General features: G+C 36.4%; 1 protein-coding gene across 1 annotated transcript in view; it reads left to right on the top strand.

Annotated features, from left to right (window-relative positions):
• The first annotated feature begins 2,120 nt into the window (after nt 1–2,120).
• The window catches only part of LOC123253664 (protocadherin-11 X-linked-like), a 542,326-nt gene continuing 523,957 nt past the window's right edge, over nt 2,121–20,489 (top strand). Inside the window, 5 exon segments of the mRNA XM_044682822.1 lie at nt 2,121–2,203; nt 2,418–2,520; nt 3,128–3,157; nt 3,159–3,228; nt 13,018–13,598. Coding sequence (XP_044538757.1) covers nt 2,121–2,203; nt 2,418–2,520; nt 3,128–3,157; nt 3,159–3,228; nt 13,018–13,598 — 867 coding nt within the window.

The following is a 20,489-nucleotide window of genomic DNA, read 5'->3' as shown; positions in this document are numbered from 1 at the left end:
AGCAAAGAGCACCTATTTAACAAAATGGGAAATGTGAAAGGCTCTAGCTTTTGAACTTTGACCACTTGCAAAATCATTTCGAAGCAACAACTATGAAATAGCTACAGACTTTCATTTCATCCTTGATGAAACAATTGGATATTGAGACATTGAAGTTTCTCATAAACTTAGATACAGTCAAGGGGTAGCCATGTCTTCTAAGTGCATCTGTTTCTGAGTTGGAAGGCAAGTTAGAAAAGAGACACTCTCTTCTTGCAGCCTATTTCCCATATCTGTATGTCTAAGTGCATAATATGCACTGATTAAATATTTGTTGAATTGTCATTAATTTGGCAGTAATTAATTTGATAAAAATCAGAAGTATTTATATCAGATATCCTCTAGGCACCTGTGGTAAGTATTTTCCACTCTCCTCAGGTCCCCGAATCCACTCCCACCTTTCCTTCCTAGCAAATGACTTCACTCCCTACCTCACAGAGCCTCCTCTTCACCTCAAAATTTCCCCAGGTCTTCACCTTTTCCCCTTCCCTTCTTATTTTAGCCTGAGACTGTCCCCTTTCCAAAGACTAACTACCCAACTTGTCTTCTGAATCCCATTCCCTCTCATACCTTTACTGAACCTTGTTCTATCAATGATCTCCTCTATCTCTGTCTCTCTCTGACCCTTTTTCATTCTCTTCCTCCCTACAACCTCTATACTCTCCTGCCTATAAAATCTCCCATATTATTTTTTTTATCTTACCTTCAGTCTTTTTAACTCAATCAAGCTATTTCCTCTCAAAATTCCCTTTTAATTCTGATATTCTATAGTAATATCTTCCACACTTCTAAAAAGAGCAATCTCCACTCATCATCTCCTCTGCCTCATTGCCCATTCATTACTCAAATTCTCACAATCTGGTTATGCCTTACCTTTCCCACCTTAACTCTTGTCCATGTGTATACCATGTTCTACCTAAACTTGTCTGTTTCCTTTTCCCCTTGATATCCTCTCTATTTTGTGGCCTTTGTGCTTTTGCTAATGTCATTCCATTCATTTACAGGGTTATCTATCTTTCTGTCAAAATCATATCCATCTTTCAAGGACTGTCTCAAATGTCAGATCTTCCATAAATTTCCTTCTCTTCCCTTCCCTTCACTGGCATGATGACATTCCTTTGAATCCCTCTAGCATTGTTTCTATTCCTGGTGGCTCTTTATTCTGCTTTGCATTATATTTGTTGAAATAATTGTTATTTTCTCTCCCCACTGCATGCACACACATATATACTTGGTGCCTAGGAAATGTTTGGTAAATGTTTGTCCGATTATATTATTGAATTCAAAAACTTGTGAAAAGAAAGAGGTATAGCAGGTTTTTTAACAGTCAGAATGTAGAGTATCCTTATGTCAAGAAAAGGTATTTTCTAGTTATTCATCATCTCCTTCCTCTATTTATACTGTGCTAAAAGGAAGGTGGAACTAAAAGCATCAATTAGATCCTGCTCTCCTTTCAACTCTAGAAATAGTTAATTTATTTATCATAAGTCTACATCATGTTATGTCTAAATTATACAGAACACAAAATAAAATGTAAATACACAAACTTATTCATTCAACTCCCCCCCACCAAAGTATATATTTTAAGAAAGCAGTTCTGTATTTAGTCTTGCCTCTAAAGGTCAATGAGGTTTAAAAGCTTTTTTCATTGACAGAGTCTACAGTTAACTCTCAAACAAATTCTACCTACATCATGATTCCTTTTCTTTGTGATATCTTTTTTTGTGTGTTATTGACTATTCATTACAATTTTTGTTTCATTAATTCCAGTGAAAGCATCTATCTGGCCAAAGCTAAAATCTTTTTTTTAAATCATTTCTCCCCCCTTAATTACATGTAAAAACAATTTTTAAATTTTAAAAATGAATTTTAATTTAATTTAATTTTAAATTTTAAAAATTAATTAAAGTTAATTTATTAATTTAACTAATTTTAAAATTGAGCCAAATTCTCCCCCTTCTTCCCTCTCCCCTTCCTTCTGAGACTCAAAGCTAAAATCTTATGAAAAGTATTAGCCCTTTCTTGCTTTGTTCCCATTAAAGCAAATTAGAAGTTCATGCCATAATAATTGGCTTTTAATAATGAGTTATCTACTTAAAGCGTTAAGATTTGATTCCTTAGAATTCCACTCTAAATCCCTGGCCTACCTCAGGAATGTCTTTCGGTGAGTAAAAAAAGGTTCCACAGATGACATACCAAGGGTATTTCTCTCTACCTGTTCTCAAACCAGGTAATCCTATGGGGATATTGAGACATATGTGTAGGTACGGTGATTTGACTCGATCTATATTGTACCACTGATCTGTGTGCTTTTTTTCTTTTTTACAAATTCCTTTTTCAGAACTTCCCAAACTCTCACGAAACGACCAAGGATAAAGACAACTGTACAGTAACATACGACGAAGACATCGCAGCCATCCCAACGTCAGCGCTGTACTTGGGAATGCTAAACTCGACCTTGATGTCTTTTTCTTCTCGGCAGTAAGTTGCAAAATTGTATCCCCCTCATAATTTTTTCTAGGTATCCTGTTAGCGTAAAATTTTAACACGTCACCCTGGATGAGCATTTAACATTTTTCTGGGAATGGTTCACCCAAGCTTTATGTGGAATTTTCCTTTAAGCCGTTTTTAGCAAATGGATAAGACTATGTCACAGCAGTTGAGGGAATGCAGATGGTTTATGCCAAAGATTGAGAGTTCCGGTGATGAGCTGTTTTATGCTTATCGGCCCTTTAGATATCAGGAGACATCACTCATAGTGTTTTATAAATGACAGTTTCTTAGAAGCAGAGGTGTTTTTTCTCTTTCCCTTCTGCTTTCTACTCTTTCTCATCTGCCCTCCACTGTAGAAGGCAGAGAACTGAGGAGAAATCACAAGGGTCCTAAATTTCGCTCATTCAAAGGTGAGTTTTCTAGAACGTAAACGCCCTACGTACCATTCCATGGTGACTTGTTTTCTATGTCCACTTCAAGTGACTACCTTTCCTTACTTACTTTTCTTTTTCTATTCAACAAGGAGCAAAAGGCCATTGAGTCCATAGTAGAGTTTTCCAATGTCATCTCAATGTGATTTCTGCCGTCACTTTAGGTTTGCAATTTCAGCTCTGGAGGTGTTTCCCCCCCTCTTAGATTGCTTTTCTGCAATTAGGGTGACTATAAGTGCCTTCATTCAAGTGATCCAGCCACAAGGTATGTGCGTTATCTAAAATCTTGATTAGAATAAGGAATTAGCTAGCCACTCACCTGGAAGTCTTTGTGGAACTTTGTATATCTGACTAATGTTGCCAGCTTCTGAAACCTTGGAACACTGCTCTATGGCCGGGAGCGCTGTTCCTACAAGGGGCAATAATGATACTAAAGAAAAGAAAGAGTAATCATGGCAGGCATACAGGAAGAATATTCTTCCCTGTAATGCAGTTTGTCTATAGGTCAGAGAGAGAGAGGAATAGACAGTAAATGCACCTCACTGAAAGACATCATAGCCTAATTTCTGGGTGAAAATGAGGAGAGCAGAAAAAAAACCCATTTCATAGAATAAAGATAATTGCCAGAGAGAAAAAAACCAAAGAGATTACTAAATATCACTGCCGGCCATGCAGGCTAACTGGATGCACGGAACATAGACAGAAAGGAAATGGTTCTGAACTCAAAGCGATTTAAAGATGGTTTCACAACCTTTTCAACTTCAATATTGCCACCTTCTATGAAGATCACTGAGCACAGAACAGATTTGCTTGAAAATACGCTATTCTTTGTATTCAAAGATGTGAATAAAACAGCAAGATAGCCACTATAATCATGAAAATGCTATATTTCATGTATGACTAGGTTTGTGGGTAGTTGAGGAAATGAGTAAAATGCCTTTTGAAAAATATAGAAAACAGCCATAATAGAAGTTTAAAATTCCACAAGTGTAGCTGGCTATTTTTTAAAGATAATACAAAGACTTTAGAATAACTCAGCTATAATAAAGCTTGATATATGCATGTGTAATCAAAAATAATTTAACTCTTGAGTATTGTACCAGTTCTGTATTAATGACTAGATATTTCATTTGAATATTACTTTTTAAAAAAAATGTCTCCAGTTATTTGCCTAAGAATCATGGAACCAGATACCTTAAACTAAACCCAACATAGACATTTTAACATCGTAAACATGATCTCAAGCATATGCATCAATTAAATACAGCTCTAGAATTTTAGTCAAGGATATTTTAGCAAAGCCTATAAAACTGTAAACTATTTTTGTTAAAACTAGGTCACCAGAAATGTAAAGATTAAATTTAGTGGTTGGACTTAAATTATACGAATTAACGTGGTCTCCAGAAATTATTATATCTCAAGTCAGAAATTTATTTACAAAATAGAGGGAAACAATAAAGTAGAAAGAAGAGCTATTTCAATAACATTTACCATACCAGTATGTTTTGTTGATCAAAATACAATAATGCATGTGAAAATGCTTTATAAACAATGAAGGGTAATTTCATAGTGATGAATACATCGTTGGTATGACTGTCTCTCTTCATTCCTCTTGTTCTACATGACTATTTTCCCCAGAACAAGCAAGGTAAGATTGAGATGGGAAAATTCCATTTAGTCCATTATCTCTGGTTTTTAGGTAAGGAAAGAATAAAGTATAGCAAAGAGGTCACCATGCTAAATGTATAGGGCTGATTTTACCTGGTTAGAATACGAGACCTTGGTGGACTGAGGTACAAGACTAGAGGAATATTTCAGGAAGAGGAAGCCAATGGAGGACCTTGAATGTGAGGTTGAGGTTTCAATATACTAAGCCATATGAAATCCAATAAAAGTTCTGGCATCAGGAATTATAGGGACACTGAATCCATACATTTCCAGCTAGGAGGGACCTTTGGGGTCACCTAGTCCAACCCTTAGTTCTATAAATTATGAAAGAAGTAACATGATTTGTTCAAGGCCTTGTGGTCCTGAAGTGAAAGAACGAGGTCTTTTTGATTCCCAAACCAGTGTCCTTTCCATTGCATCATGGGAGAGTATTTTAGGAAAGATTAAAGACTTTTTTTTCCCTACTTCTCAAAGAGAAATAGAAGTTGTCCATAAACTATGTGTCCCTATCAGACACATAACATTTTTGCCAATGTTTTGTGGAAAAGAGTCATTGTTAGATTTTTTATCCAAGGAAAAGAGGTGGAGAAGCTGTTATCATGTCATATCTGACTCATTTTAACAGTCCTTGTTGAAAGGTAGCAGCTGTAATTAGTATAAAATTTTCAAGGTGCAATGTTGTTCTTGTCAACTATACCAGGTTTTAATTATCTTTTTTTCTCTTAAAAGTGATCACCTCTACAGAGGCTAATGTTTAAATTTCATTTTCAATACATAAAGGAGATGACATTTCAGATATTCTAGATAGAAATATTATTTCAAAAACCACTTGAGTTTATAAGACATGTTTATTTTATTCTCTCGAACACAGTGGCAGGTCATAGGGCTCAAAGGAATTTTCACCTTTTTTCCATTTAAAATTAAATATTCCTATTCCATCTGCCCTTATACATAAGCCTTTTCTAGTACCTACTTGTTTTGAAATTGTAGAATACCAGTTCAACATAGCCAAACGTTGACTTGGATAGCACAGATCTTACCAAAGTGGGGCTTCACTTTCCTTTGTAATATTTCTGCTTTATGGGATTTGATTTCTATATTAGAAAGCGGTTTAAGACAGAAAACTATAAAATGAAAGCATTAATTTTCAGTGATGTGGTCCCTACGAACTCACAGTTAGTGAGTATTTTCTTTGAAGTTCCTTTTCATTTTCAGTATCTTTAGTTTTAAAGAATCCCATCAATGCGGAGATATGCATTTGTAGAGAAAATGTGAAACAGAGATTACAGAGGAAGTTCACAAAGAAACCAAATTAAATTGGCCTGATCTTCTCTTTGATGATTCTTGCCCTTCCCAAGATTAAAGTTTTAGGTCTGTTCTGCTTTAGTTTACCTTCTTGAAATAAAGATTATGAAGGAAGTAACTAAAAGCACACCTTTAATCTTTTCTCCTGCCAAAAAATTGTAACAAGAGTAGATATGAAACAATATGTTTGGTTTTGTGGCAAACTCTCCAAAAGATTTTAGTGAGAACTCAAAATTCAAATCCCTTCCTCTAATTTCAGACTCTTCTTTTTTAAGAGTTCTGGATTTAAATGCCTGACTTTTCCCCCCTAAACCTCCCCCCACCCCAAACAACTAATTTGATATACAGCTACAGTTCTGAAAACGCTTCCTCAATGTTCTCCTTGGGAAGATTAGTTAACCAGTATGTTAGGTTTGGAAAGCATCACTGAAGAAAGTCAAGGAATATATGTGTAAATATTATAAATTACAAATTAATTTTTAAAAATATAATTAAGGCTCAGTCTTGAGAACAAATTCTGTGTTCTGTCCTTTTGTGGGAAAATATGCTATGAAATGAGGGAATATTTACTAATGGTTGTCTTTTCATAGAATAGAAAAAAAAGAGAAAGGGCTGGTGAGAAAATTAAAAGTTCAGCCATCGAATTTTACAGATAAGGAAATCGAGACCCTTAGGGAAGTTGTATTTCCTTCTTTGGAAGAAGATATTTTGCCTAAAGTCTCAATCCCAATCCAATATTCTTTCCTTTAGAACATAAGTCTAATTGGAACTGAATTTATACTTATATATGTTTATGCATATATATATATGTATACATACATATATCTATTTGTGCCTATTAGGAGAAGAGATGTAGGAGCCATATATGATGAAGTCAACTTGACTTATATACCACTTGGTAACATGGTTCCCATAAACTGCCTCTTCTTTTCAAGAGGCAGAAATGATACTTTTCAATTTAACAAACAATGTGCCATAGACATCATAAAAAGAAAGCATTTCTATCTCTCGTCTTTCAAAGTGCCTTTGCTTTATTCTTTTTTATAAGTTGAAGTTCAAGCATAACCATGGTAAAAAAAATACATTTTAAGATCCTTGAAATTAATTAAACAAAATAAGCAACATGCCTATGCCACATCAAAAGAAGTAGCATGAAGGAATTTTTGTGGCTACTGATTTGAACCTGGAGACTGATTCGCTAAAGACCCTTTCAAGAATATTTTCCTTTTTCACTTCCCTCTTGTCTCTCCAAGAGGCATACTCAATTTCCCCCATTGTTGTCTAAATAAAAAATTAACATTGTCAAGTTTATTACAAATGATAGCATCTGTTTTATCTTAACGAATGAAGCAAAATTCCAAGTCACTGATTTGGGTCAATCCCTTGGTGACAGTTGGGGTCTGAAGAGCTTCTATTAAAGCTAATGTATTTTGCATTAGCCCTGCGCATTTTCATGATCCCAACTCCCATCAATAGAACAACTATAAAGATTTGAGCTGGTTTCTACTAAAGTATTTTAAAACTGTAGAGAATATAGACTCAAGATATTTATTTAATGGCCCAACTTTTTTTATTTTACTGAACTTTGTAAAATCTGATGCTTATTCCATCAGAAGTACACCAAAGCCATCTTTTAGTACACCAATGAGACGGTTTGCCCCATGCTACAAAAAGCACTTGCCTCAATCACAAAGACCGTACTCAAAGAAAAAATCTTCAGGTGGTAACGGTGTGTACAAGGGATGTTTCTTTCACCCCTGTCCTCAGAGGAGAGAGTTACCTTTTCCTCTAACCTTTTCTTTGTCCCATCTCTGATACTTCAACCTGATGTGCAGCAATTTTATTGTTAATGGTTTCTGGTCTTCATTTTCTGGGGTTGCCAATTTATAGAGAGAGTTAATGCAGCATGTGATTAGTTTCCTACAGTAAGTGCTAGTCACAGCCTGTGGGAAATATTTTCAGTTTTGATGGCTCGTTCCTTTTTCTTCAACAAGGGCCCTTTTCTATAATTATGAATCTAGTCTTTCTCCAGACTTCTTATAGTAACAAGCTCAGAGAAAAAAGCCCTCCATTTGTAATATGAAGTATATTTGGAATGGAAAAATTGCAGCCCCTGGTATAAGTTTACAAAATATCACCATTATGCATCTGGCCACCTTTGTTTAATTTAAATATGTGCATTTACCTTGCTTCAGGTGGAAATGACCTAATGCTAGACATAATTTCTGTAAAGTCATGCTAATGAACATCTGGAAGTCCTCAGAAACACTTTGGACAGCTAATATCTAACAGACTGGAATTACTTTTAATTTAAGATTTTGTCTTGGAGTGACTCCAAGGCATAATTTTAATTTTCTCTTACTTTTTTTTTCTTTTGCAGCCCTTTCCTTTTCAAAACTAAAAGCCATCAGAAATTTGAATGGGGTTTATTAAGGGAAAAAAATGTTTGTTCAACTTTTCACAAAATAGAGCTTTAAATTGTTTCCTTTGAATGCAAAACATTCTGGGAACTGATGAAAAGTAGGGTTGTAGCCACACTCAAGAAAAATAAAACTTTATTGGGGATGGGGGGAACCTCTTTTAATCCGTTCTACCTTCATCCCCACTGTAGTTCCTTGAAATAAGTCTCCTGGAATCGATAGCCATAACTCTGAGCTTTCTTTTGATGTTATATAAGAAGTTGGAATAGAAAGAATGGATGATTGATTTTCAGGGCGATGGGTCCCTCCAATTGTAATCATTCTCTAAACTCAATGGTCTCTTGAGGAAAAGGTGATTCTCTTTAACTTTTAACTGCAACAGTATTGACCAGACAACTATTTGATTTATTTTGAAGGTTGCAGTATATTTCCTCCACAAATACCTTGTCTGCATGTATGTGGGGATGTTGGCCAATAAACCTCAATGTTCCTTACTTATCCCATTGAAAGTGTGATAGAAGGGCACTAGACTGAAGCAAAGGACGTGCGTTTTAGTCTTGGCATTGGTTTGACCATGAGACCATGGGCACAAGTTACATAATCTCTCTGAGCCTCAGTTTTCTTATCTGTAAAATGAAGGCAAAAGGCCTTCTCTACCTGAACTGCAAGACCAGTGTGAAGAAAGGGCATATGAACTTTCAAGTGCTAGAGGTAGTTTGGCATCGTGGTTATAGCTGGCCTTAGAATTCGGAAGACATGAGTTTTAAGTCATGCCTTAAGACTGACAGACACTAGCTATGTGACCCTGGTCAAGTCACCTAACTTATGATCAGTGCTACAGGCAATTCTCTTAAGACTCTGAGTTGCAAAAGAGGTAGTAATCTATATTGGTAGAAGGAATTTCCTCAGCTAAAAGTTCTCTCTACCAATGAAATCACTGATTCGGTCTCCATTCCTTGCTTTATGCAGATGAAGCATATAAATAAAACAACTTTTACAACACTCTCATCCCCCAGGTGATGGAACAGACATATATATGTTAGAAACTGATCCAGACTCCATTCACATAAAATAGCCACCACACATTGTAGTATTTGTACTCATTTGGCTTGAGTTCTTCCATAATGAGAACCAGCTTCTGTGGGGGACTGTATTAGCTTTTAAGTCGCTAAAGAATCATTAACATTTTAGAGCTATAAGTAGTGGCTCAAGTCATTGTTTTTCTAATTTTAGAAACAAGATACAAATATAAAAATAGAACTACAGCATATTTCCACTTTCATAGAATACATTTTAAGGAAAAATCAGATAAAGGCAATGGAAGCAACTGATTAACTGGTAAGGAAGCTTCAGATTTTTCAGACAATTTCTATGTTTCCCACTGTCACAACATTCTAAACCCCAAATGTTGAGACAAAGTGTAGGACCTAGGGTTAATCTTGCCTCTGATAAAAAGAGCAAGTTACTTAACCTCTGAATGTCCCCCTAAAACCCTCTTAAACTATTAGAGGCAAAGAAGAGGCAAATCTGTGTCAATAATAGGAAGCTCCTTACTTGAAGTTCTTGATACTGATAAACCAGCTCCTCTCCTGCCCCCATTCTATTTTAATTAAACAGGGTACCATTAAACAAATTGCATAGGTAGCTCTGGGAGTCAGTGAGAAAATGGTAAAACAATGGGCAATGCTGGAAAATTCAGTGAGGTCTGTCTTCTCCCAGTATTAGGGAATCTAAGAAACATGAAATAAAGCAATGGAAAGAACATGGGATTTGTAGTCAGAAGACCCTAATCTGTATTCTGAGTCTTCTATTTCATAATGCAAAAGACCTTGGACAAATCCTTTAAACTCCATGAATCTGTTTTCTTATTGGTAAAATGATTGGTTTGAACTAGATAGCCTCTAAGGTTCCTTTATGCTCTAGATCAGCATTGGTGAAGACAGGGCATGCGTGCAGAGCTGGCACTTGGGGGAGCTGCTCTGTTCCTCCTCTCCCCAGTGCCCGAGGACATTTTTTGCATGTTCTGCCCCTCTGTCCAGCCACCCAAAATAAGCACTTCCTCCCTTGTCTCTCTCCAATAATTTAGGGGCTCACAGACAGCTTGAATTTGCCCTCTGGGCACTCAAACTTGGAAAAGGTTTGCCGGTGCTGCTCTAGATCAATGATCTTTGGAATGTTTGGACAACCATTAACTTAGTACTTGTGGGTGGTTCACTTGTAACTTAATTTCAAACCAGAGTAGGAACAATGTGGTAATTCCTTAAAGAGGCATTCCATTTGATGTAGGTGCCTAAAAATACTTTTCAGTTGGGAGATGATATTGCCAATTTATCCTAAACTAGGGCAGATAAAAGACAACTAACTTCAAATTAGGTCTTATTCTTTATTCGTAATTTTCTCTCTAAGGAGAACGTATGCAGCGTTCTTTAAGATCGACTGGTTTTCTGCCAATCGTAATAATGTAATAATAAAATAATGTAATAATAGAAAAAAATAAAAAGTCAAGGCTGAAAATAAGCTCTTCATTCCGATGACAATTGCTTGCATTTGTTTTTGCAAATTTTGCATGGCAGTTTTAATACGGCATGCATAGATTTCTTAGATGCACAGTGAATAGGAAAATAGATAGACTATATGCATGTGAAAGGTATATTAAGTATCAATGAGGCATTTTTATCCTCACTTTAATAAAGGAGTGTATGGCCTGTAATTCCCCAGAGAGAAAGATTCAAGTTGGTATCTCTATTATGGAATCCCACTGCTCAATAGCATGTAAGTAGTGCTAGAGAAGATTAGACCACAGACAATAGCTGAGCGTGTTGTTTTACTAGGATACCTCAGTCTCCTCTGCGTTAGGATTGCTTTCCATTTCACAAGGAATATTTCACAGTCATAGCCCTGGTTCCTCAATGCTGAGAGGTATATGGGCACACACATTTCTTTTTAATTTTGAGATCGTAGATTGTGGCATCGGAGGCCTAGGAAGATTACCTAGTTAAGCTCCCATTTCTAGCAGTGACTTAAACCATCTTATTTTCTTAGCAGAAAACTCTCATGTAACTTACTTTAAGCAAGAAATTTACCTACTGTAAAATTTTCAACTACTCCGGCCTCTCATGTATGCATATGTATAATTTCAAAAAGTAAGATGTACCTATTTATTCAGCAGTGCATCTCATTAGGGTAATTTGTCATCTGCCCAAAATAGACCCTAACATCCACGTAAAGATATTTACATCTTGTCACCATAAATCTTGGCATTAGAACCATTGCTAAAGCATTGCTAATGTTATTGATCACCAATAAATGGACACTTCCTTAATTAGAGTCTTACATGCATTAATACCTTTCCATAATGGCTTTTTAAATGACCATCCTGGTAGCAGACTTTTTGGACTACTAAATGCCTGATGGCTGCATTAACTCCTATTTAATTATAATCCACCATCTCGTAGAATGTGGTATGGTGCAAGGAAAAGTTTGCATTTTTTTTTTCTATAGCAAATGCCTATCAATCAGTCATTTAATCACTGAGAATTTTTATTTGCCTACTACATGCCAGGTACCGGTTCTATGAGTACTTATACTGTGATCCTGAAAGACTGATGGTAAACATTTGAATCTTGCCTAGCCTCAATTCTTAACTTGAATATGGAGGAACAAGGCCGTGGAGGGAGGGGCAATACCAGTCATCTCTTAGACTTGTTTATCCTTGCCAGTTTGCAAAGCACTTTCACATGCTCTGTTTAATTCGATCAATAGGTCAGATTGTACTCCCCAGGTGTTAGATGCCATTGCAGTGTCTATTCTCAGAATGGGCACTAATAATTCTATGGCACCTTTCACATCTCTAGGCACCGCTATGATATCCTTGGACAAAATTCAGGAACTGCCTTAGGATATTGATGCTTCAATGATTTATTTCTGCTGAGATCATGTCTTCCTGTCATCAATAACTCGATATTTTAAGGAAAAAAACCCAGCAATACTCAAATGAAATTCTTAGATCACTAATATAGGATTGCTACATGAATAGCCAAAATAGATGACCCAAGTGATTGAGCAGAGTTGATCATTACTCATGTAGATCTCTTAGGCTTCTTCTTCTTTACACTTAAATATGCCTGTTTCCCAAGGATCCTGAGATACATATGCAGAATGTTAAGAATGTCTGTTTTTGTATTCATTTCTACAGGAATTTATAAGAAAAGGGTTCTCTTTAACCTCCCATGACATCTTTGATTGTGGCTAATCTAAAAACTTTGTATGGCAAAACAACTGCTCCCGCCTCATGGAAACAAAGGGTCTCAATGTGGGTACCTGAGTGTAATCTATCAGGACCTGTGTGTACACCTTCTCAGATATATAGAACAAGCTTGATATGTTAACATTTTCTCATTTTTCAATGAGGGAATGTGCATAAAACCTTTGGTAACCGTGGAGTGGTAGACAAATAGGCTAAGATGATGATTACCATATTTAATCATCACTGCTATATTTTTCTACAGAATGGTGGCATTGCACTAATGTAAGCGGAAACAGTCTTCAATTCACTTGAATTCAGAACTATTTCCTTTCCACAACTTTTTATCTTCCGTATTTAGTTAGCCTGTACACTTAGTGATGTTTTGCTACTCTCTTCTTTTTTCTCTCTCTGTCAGTTATTTTTCAGTATTTTCGGAGGACCGTAAGATCCATTGCCGAGATGGGTTTTTATTCTGGATTTTGCATTTTGACCTTCCTGATGACATTCATATTAGAGTCTGGTGCACAGGAAAAGAATTATACCGTACGAGAAGAACTACCTGAAAATGTCCTGATAGGTGATTTAGTCAAAGATCTAAATCTGACTTTTTCACCAGACAAAAAGCTAACCACCCCACTACAGTTTAAGTTAGTATATAAGAGTGGCGATTTGCCAATAGTAAAAATAGAGGAAACGACCGGTGAGATTTATACTACCGGTGTACGCATAGATCGGGAAGAGTTATGCACTGGCATTTATATTGAGACCCACTGTTTTTACGAAGTGGAGGTAGCTGTTTTGCCCGATGAAATCTTTAAATTAGTCAAGATACGTTTTATAATTGAAGATGTCAATGATAATGCACCACTTTTTCCTGCAACTGTCATCAATATTTCTATTCCTGAGAACACCGCTATCAATTCACGCTATCCGATACCTTCAGCTATTGATCCTGATATTGGAATCAATGGAATTCAACAATACGAACTAATTAAGGTGAGTTTTAAGTACTTGTTCTATAAAATCTCTTGCTTTGTTAAGATAATCAAATGTGCATGTCAAACTTGTACTAAACTAAAAAAAAAATGGATATCATCTCCAAATTTTGTAGAGCCTGACCCGATTTATCAAACCAAATTGGGTTGGTTGAGAAAATTTATCAAAGATTTTAGTAACTTAATGAGATTTTATGAAATTTAATTTTGCATATACATTCCTGTGTAAATTGGCGACACATTCATGCTAGTTAATTAATGAAAGCCAAACATGGTACCTCGTATTACCACCCAAAAGGCAAAGACCAACACTACATTATAATTTTATTCCTTTTGGTTAGTTGTCATTTCTCTACATTTGGATATGTAGCATATAGGTCCCTTGTTTGATTTGAATTAAACATATAAAAATCACTCTTTTAAGAATATATCTAAAGGCCTTTTTGAAAAGTTGTCACATTATTTGTTAGACTTTGGAAAAACCCTATAACAGATGCTTAAGAGAGATCCTTGTGACAATTGTATTTTTAAAAGTATGACTCAGAGGTAGTTTATCCGACATTCACATCCACCAGAAATTTCGAATTTAGGATCAGAAACATAGAACTGGAAGGAAGATTAGGGGACATCTGGGGCAGACTATTCGTTTTGCATTTGAGAGAACCTAGACTTAGAGCAGTGAAATAACTTGCCCAAGGTTATCTATATAGGAAGGGTCAGAGTATCTTTTGAACCTGGGTCTTCTCATTCCAAATCCAGTGCTGTTTCTGCTGCCTTGAAGGAATTTTATGGCCAGGAAAATAACTAAGTTCCTTGTATTAGTAGTGGGCTGCTTATTGAAACATTCACAAAAAATGTTTGTGTGTGTTGTGTGTGTATATATATATATATAAACTTTCCTCCCGACCCCTGCCTCCCGGTGCATTGTTCTGTTATGGTCAAGAAAACTAATATGCTCCGGATCACCTGGGTCAACTACCTTAATGTCATTCTGCATGCTTCACTTTCACTTAAGCTACATATCTAATCTGTTGCCAAATTCTGCCATCACACCATGCCCTCTTCTCTCCACTCAAATTGCCACATCCCTGATGAAGGCCTTAAACACCTCTTTAGTACCACTACAATGACCTTCAAACTGGTCTCCTTGTTTCAAGTGTCTATCCTTTCCGATTCATTCTCCTCTTAGCAGCCAAGGTAATTTTTGAAAAGTGGGTAGCTCTTCAAGTCTCTCCCTGCACAATGACTTTCTTACAGTTTCTGGAACGCAGCATTCACTCTATAAACCATCTCTTTGCCTTTGCATTGGTTAGCTACCATTCCCCAAATGTTCTGTCCTATCTCCATTTGATTTCTACCTCTTAGACTCTTTAGCTTCCTTCAAGACTCAGCCAAAATCCCACCTTCTGCAGGAGGCTAGACTTCTGTTTCCTTAGCTACTAATGTCTTCCTCATTCAGATTCCTGTATTCAGGTCCATTTTAAACATTAAAAGTGGGAGCTCTCTGTTCTAAAACGATTTTTTAATGTCTCTGGGACAATTGTACATTTGAGTCAGTTAAGCTGAAATTGAGATCAGGTCAAATGTAAATATGAGACTGGCACTTCAGCCTTCTTTTTTCTGAAAAAAAAATGTATATTCTTTGTTGTGTCTAGAGCTCAGTGCCCCAGTGAATGAGGAATTTTGTCAGCTTTCCCCCAGGGCAACTCTTCCTCAAAATCGCCAGGTTGGCTTGAAGATTAACTGATTTTGATTCATGCCAACAATTTAATGGGAATAAAATACTGCCCTAATTTTAGCTTTGTTAAAAATGTGTTGTCATTTGGCTGACTTTGAAAAAATGTCAGCAAATGACAAAGGGACAGGTTGCCCTGCCATCTTTAAGAGAGCTTTAGAAGTCGAATTGCTCTGAAGTTTGTTCTGCCTTTGGAATGTGTGATGTACCTGGTGCAAAGGTACACCTGTATGGCCCTGTGGACATACACAATAAGTCCTGACTGCTTGTTAAAAATAATGAGAATGTGACACAAAGCCTGGCCTTGGGCATATGGAGGGATGTGGCATGGCTGGTGTTAATTGAGTGTACTTTTGACTTGCAAAAGGGTAGTATCATGAAAGTAATATCTTAGGGGAAGTGGGGGAGAGAAGAAACAGCTTAGGATTCATCTGTGATCTTTCTAAACTTTTATAAGTTGAAAGCAAGTGAACCATTTAGTAATTTCTTTTAAGGGATCACCAGTCACCTTTGCAAAAAAAAATCAAAATGGACCAAAATGAAATTAATGGTACCTTTCTCTAGTTTTGAGAATAGGTAGAAATAGTAAAGTAGCACAATGAATAAATGCTAGTCAAAGGATTAGAAAGGAATTGTGGAAGCTTCAAAAATGTTTAATGTGGGGCAAAGGGGCAGAAAGAGTTGGTATAGTGAAGAAAGACTCTCTTCTAAATATAGCACTAAAGTCCTACTCTGATACCTAATTTCGATATGTAGATGACCCTGTGGAGACTATGTCAGCAGAGCCCAAATTCTGGTTGGTCTCACCAAATTAGAAGGGTTTTCATTCCTAGCTCAATGACAGAATATACATGTGTCAACTGAGGACCACCATAGTTTAGTTAGGAGACATCAAGGAGATTAATTTTTCAGCCATACATACTCTTGAAGATGGTCTACAAGTTCATAAAGGGATCGGGATCTGAATTGGTGGAGGGGAATACCTACACCAATTGAATCATAGATCTTTGAGTCTACAAATAAATATTCATCCCAATTTTATTTCTTAGGAAAACTCCACATTGATATATTAAGAAATGATTTTCATTGACCCTACTTCATGTTGATTTGTACACTTTAATATTCATCTGTGACGTGTTGTATCCTCCTATTAGTATATAAGTATCCTCAGGTTAGGGGCTCCTTATTTTTGTCTTTGTAGACCCAGCATCCAGTAGATGGCTATTTAATATTTGTTCTCCTGGTTCTGTTCACTTCACTCTGCAACACTTCATACAAGTCTTCACAGGTTTCTCTGAAACAGTCCCCTTTCCCCATTTCTTATAACACATTAGCATCACATTGCATTCATATCCCATAATTTATTCAGCTAAGTCACTTTAAGAGGGGAAGAGCACTAATACTGTGGGGAGCAGTCAAGGTATCATATAGGAGTTAGCATCTGATTGAACACCCTTTGAAGGAAGATAGGGGTGTGAGAAGCTGGATTCGTGTAATTCCCATATCCAGACTCTCCTGAGAGAGTGAAAGAAGCTTTTCTGTTGACCACACTGGGAGTCATCTTAATGCATCACAATGGAAAAACTGCTCTTATAATATAGTCCAAATGTCTCTCTTCTCTCTATCCCCAACACAGCTGCCAAACTGATATTCTTAAAGTAGAGGTCCAAAATATATCCCTTTCTTGCTTACAAAACTCCACTGACTCCTTTTTGCTTCTAGAATCAAAGACAAACTTGTTTGGCACATTATCTCCCTTCCCAATTTGGACTCTTGGTTTAATTTCCAGCCTTCTTAGAGCAGAATAGTTACCACTCTCACACATTCTTTGGTCCATTCAAACTGGCCTTCTTCTTGTTTCTCATACAATACTCCATCTCTTGTCTCTGTGCCTTTCTAAAGGCTGTCTTTCACACTTGAAGAACACTCCCTCCTTATGTCTGTCTCAGGATTCCTTGTTTCCTCCACAGCTCAATCCAAGTGCCACCTCTTGCCTGGCCTTTCCCCTTTTCTCCCCAGCTGCTAGTGTCCCCTCCCCTCCAATGAAATAACCTTGTATTTATCTGATATAGATTTCTGTGCATCTATTTTTCTCTTGAAAGAATGTGACATTCTCAAGGGTGCAGGATTGTTTTTGTTTTTCTTGCCTTCCTCAGTGCCTTGCACAGTCCCTAGCACATAGTGGGTTTTTGGTATTTGTTTATTGATGGAGAGTCGAATCATGAGATTTTATCCTGTTCTGAGATGAAAGTAGGTCTGAATTAACTTTATTGATCAATATATCAATAAAGAAAAGAGCAGGTAACCAATTTCTTTATAGATTAGTAAGTATAGATTAGCTGTTGTAATCACTTTCAAGGGAGGAGCCTATTTGACGAAAAAGCAAAGCAATTCAAACAGCCCTAGCTGATGGCGAATTTCACCGTTTCTGCGTCAGGTCAGTTTCTATGGGAAATGGTTCCCATGACTCAAGTGAAATGACTTCTTCTTGGCTCCCACTTGTTTCTTGGATTCAGTCAGCACTGTGTTCCCCACCCAAGTTTATCTGAAGATAAAGACTTATTTGAAGTCTTCGTGTTACATGTTAAGGGAAGTAATGGTGTGATGGCAATTCTGTAGAATGATGCTAATAATATTGTCCCTTAACTTTGAATAACTATGAAAGGATTCATTGCACCATTCTACTTCATCGTGGCATTTAAGGAATGAGATAAATTGTTCAAGTCACTGAGCACTCTAGACTCAGAGAGATGGTGGCCCGGAGCAGGAAGTGACAATGTCTCTTTCACTTTTATTTTAGTAATTTGATTGCTTGTTATATATGAAGTTTTCTTTCATATTATATGTCTTACTGACAGGACAGCCGATACTTTCACAAATAGAAATGTCCCTCAAGCACCCAACCTGACTCGGGGCATATATACCACAGGGACCTCCTCTCCATGGCAGGATCTTGAGGGAATTTCATTTGTCTGATACCGTTACAGATGTCTTCATTTTTGGCTTTAGATTTCCATTTCTCTTCCCTTCTATCAGCAGCTAAATTCAACACATTAACCTAGTGGCAGAGTGAACTGACAGGTTCCCTTGAGACAGACATGACATTGTTCCCGTAATTGACAGGAATGACATGTTACACATACTTTTCTCAGGAGAGTTTCTCCCAATCTCAATCCAGCCAGTCCCATGATTCCCCACTCCCTTTCACCATGTAACACCTTAGGAGTCAGGGGGCTTTCTGAGTCATCTTGGCTTGGTCCCTCATTTTTTAAAAATTAAAATAAAACATGGTGGGTAGTTGCCCACAGAATGAAAACTATGCAGTTTTTCATGAAACCAAGGTTAGAGTTGGATTTATTAAGATCAGTTTATGGTGATGAAACTAAATTGAAAAAAATCTAATTTTTTCTAGTTAATCTAAATCTAATATAAATGTTTTAAAAAATTCAAATTGTGAAATAATCAAATAACATAGTTAAAAATTTTGATTCAAATCAACTGGGTTGTGGCATTCAGTAACAGTAATAGCAAGAGAGTGACAAAGATAATATGATGCTTTCTGACCTGATGGAAGGAATTTTTCCATGACATGTTACTGAAGGAGCTCAAAGCTCCACAAAACTTCCTAGTGCAGCTCTTTGATTAGCAAATAGGCTGCAGCATGTTCATATAGTCGATGACAAATTGGATACATGAAATGGCATAAAAGAGATCATCCAAGAAATACATGATTGGGAAAAGAGCCAGAACAAGGAGGAAGGACAGATGCCCAATTCATTCTTTCCATTACTTCCTCATCTTGAAAATGTGAGGCTTGGACTAGATGGCCTCTGGGGTTTATTTAGGCCTTGGAGCTTTGATACTTTGAAAGAATATCAGTACATTGCTTGTCCAGCCCCTTAGGAAAATTTATGAGAAGACTTGGACAAGAGTCACATAAAATAATGCATGAATAGACTGTAGACTGTATTGTTGGAAGAGGTTCCCCATTGATGAGGTCACAGATTCATCAGAGTATAAATAAGGGACCTCAGTTTTAAAATAATAAATCCAATAAAATCAATACAAGAATATGTTTGAATTAAATGAAGAGGCAAAAGGTAGAGAGATCCCTTAAGAGGCTTTCATAGTTGTCTAGGTGAGAGGCAATGAAAACCCAAATAAGGATGAGGCTAGAGAGAATGAGAAGAAGGGGATAGATACAAACAGTGCACAAATAACACCATTATTTTTGTGAAAAATACTAATTTTCCTCTAAAGAACTCATGATAGTTTTAATGAATTGATCTCACTTTTTCACCCATTTACAAAATGAGAGGGTTAAAGGAGATGGACCCTATTTCATACTTGGGGTTTTTTTTTTAATCTGAAGGGAGGCAGAGCTTTTTATGTTTTCCATCCAGATTTAGGAACTATAATTACTCATAAGATCCCCTAATATTTCAATAGATGAGCTTTTCCTTAGCCATCTTGCAATCACAATGAAGTGATGTGTCTAGGGCTCTTTTATTAGGTCACTAAAAAGCCTGGGGTATCAAAGTCCACCTTCGGTAGGGGGAAAAAATTGTCACCGGAAAATGCATTCCTCTTTTGAAAGGACCTTTATTAATGTTGTCAGGTCTTCTTAAAATTAGACCTTGATACTAATAGGATTAAGTACTTTTTCACTTCCCTACTTTTCTATTATTAAAGAATCCCAGTTAATATTAGTAAGCTACTAATGCCTTCAGGTACAATCACTTGCCATTAATAATCCTCAAGAAGAATTCAATGAAAAGTGTAGTGAACTCTGCTCTCAAAGATAACAATTCAAAGTTTGATGAAGGTAGCATCGTACATAGTTGTTAGATGTTTAAATATATTCGGGTTGTATCATTTAGCTTATTGATACAAATGGCAAACAAAGGGTAGATTAAAGATTTAAGATGACTTTATTAAGTTGAGATCTCAATATTCACATGTAAACAATCCGATGCTTAATTTTTATGCCTGCTAACAGGTATTACGGTTTACATGTAAAATATAAAATCATGTCTAAATATAATTTAAAGGACAAAAGATTCAAATGCCAAATGTAAAATTATTTTTTTCTTAGAGCCCAATCAGATAAATAGGCAACTTTTTTCTATTGAAAGTATTATTATATAATATATAATA

The sequence above is a fragment of the Gracilinanus agilis genome, chromosome X (assembly GCF_016433145.1).
Source record: "Gracilinanus agilis isolate LMUSP501 chromosome X, AgileGrace, whole genome shotgun sequence".
NCBI lineage: Eukaryota > Metazoa > Chordata > Mammalia > Didelphimorphia > Didelphidae > Gracilinanus > Gracilinanus agilis.
This window is presented reverse-complemented; position numbering and strand designations above follow the sequence as displayed.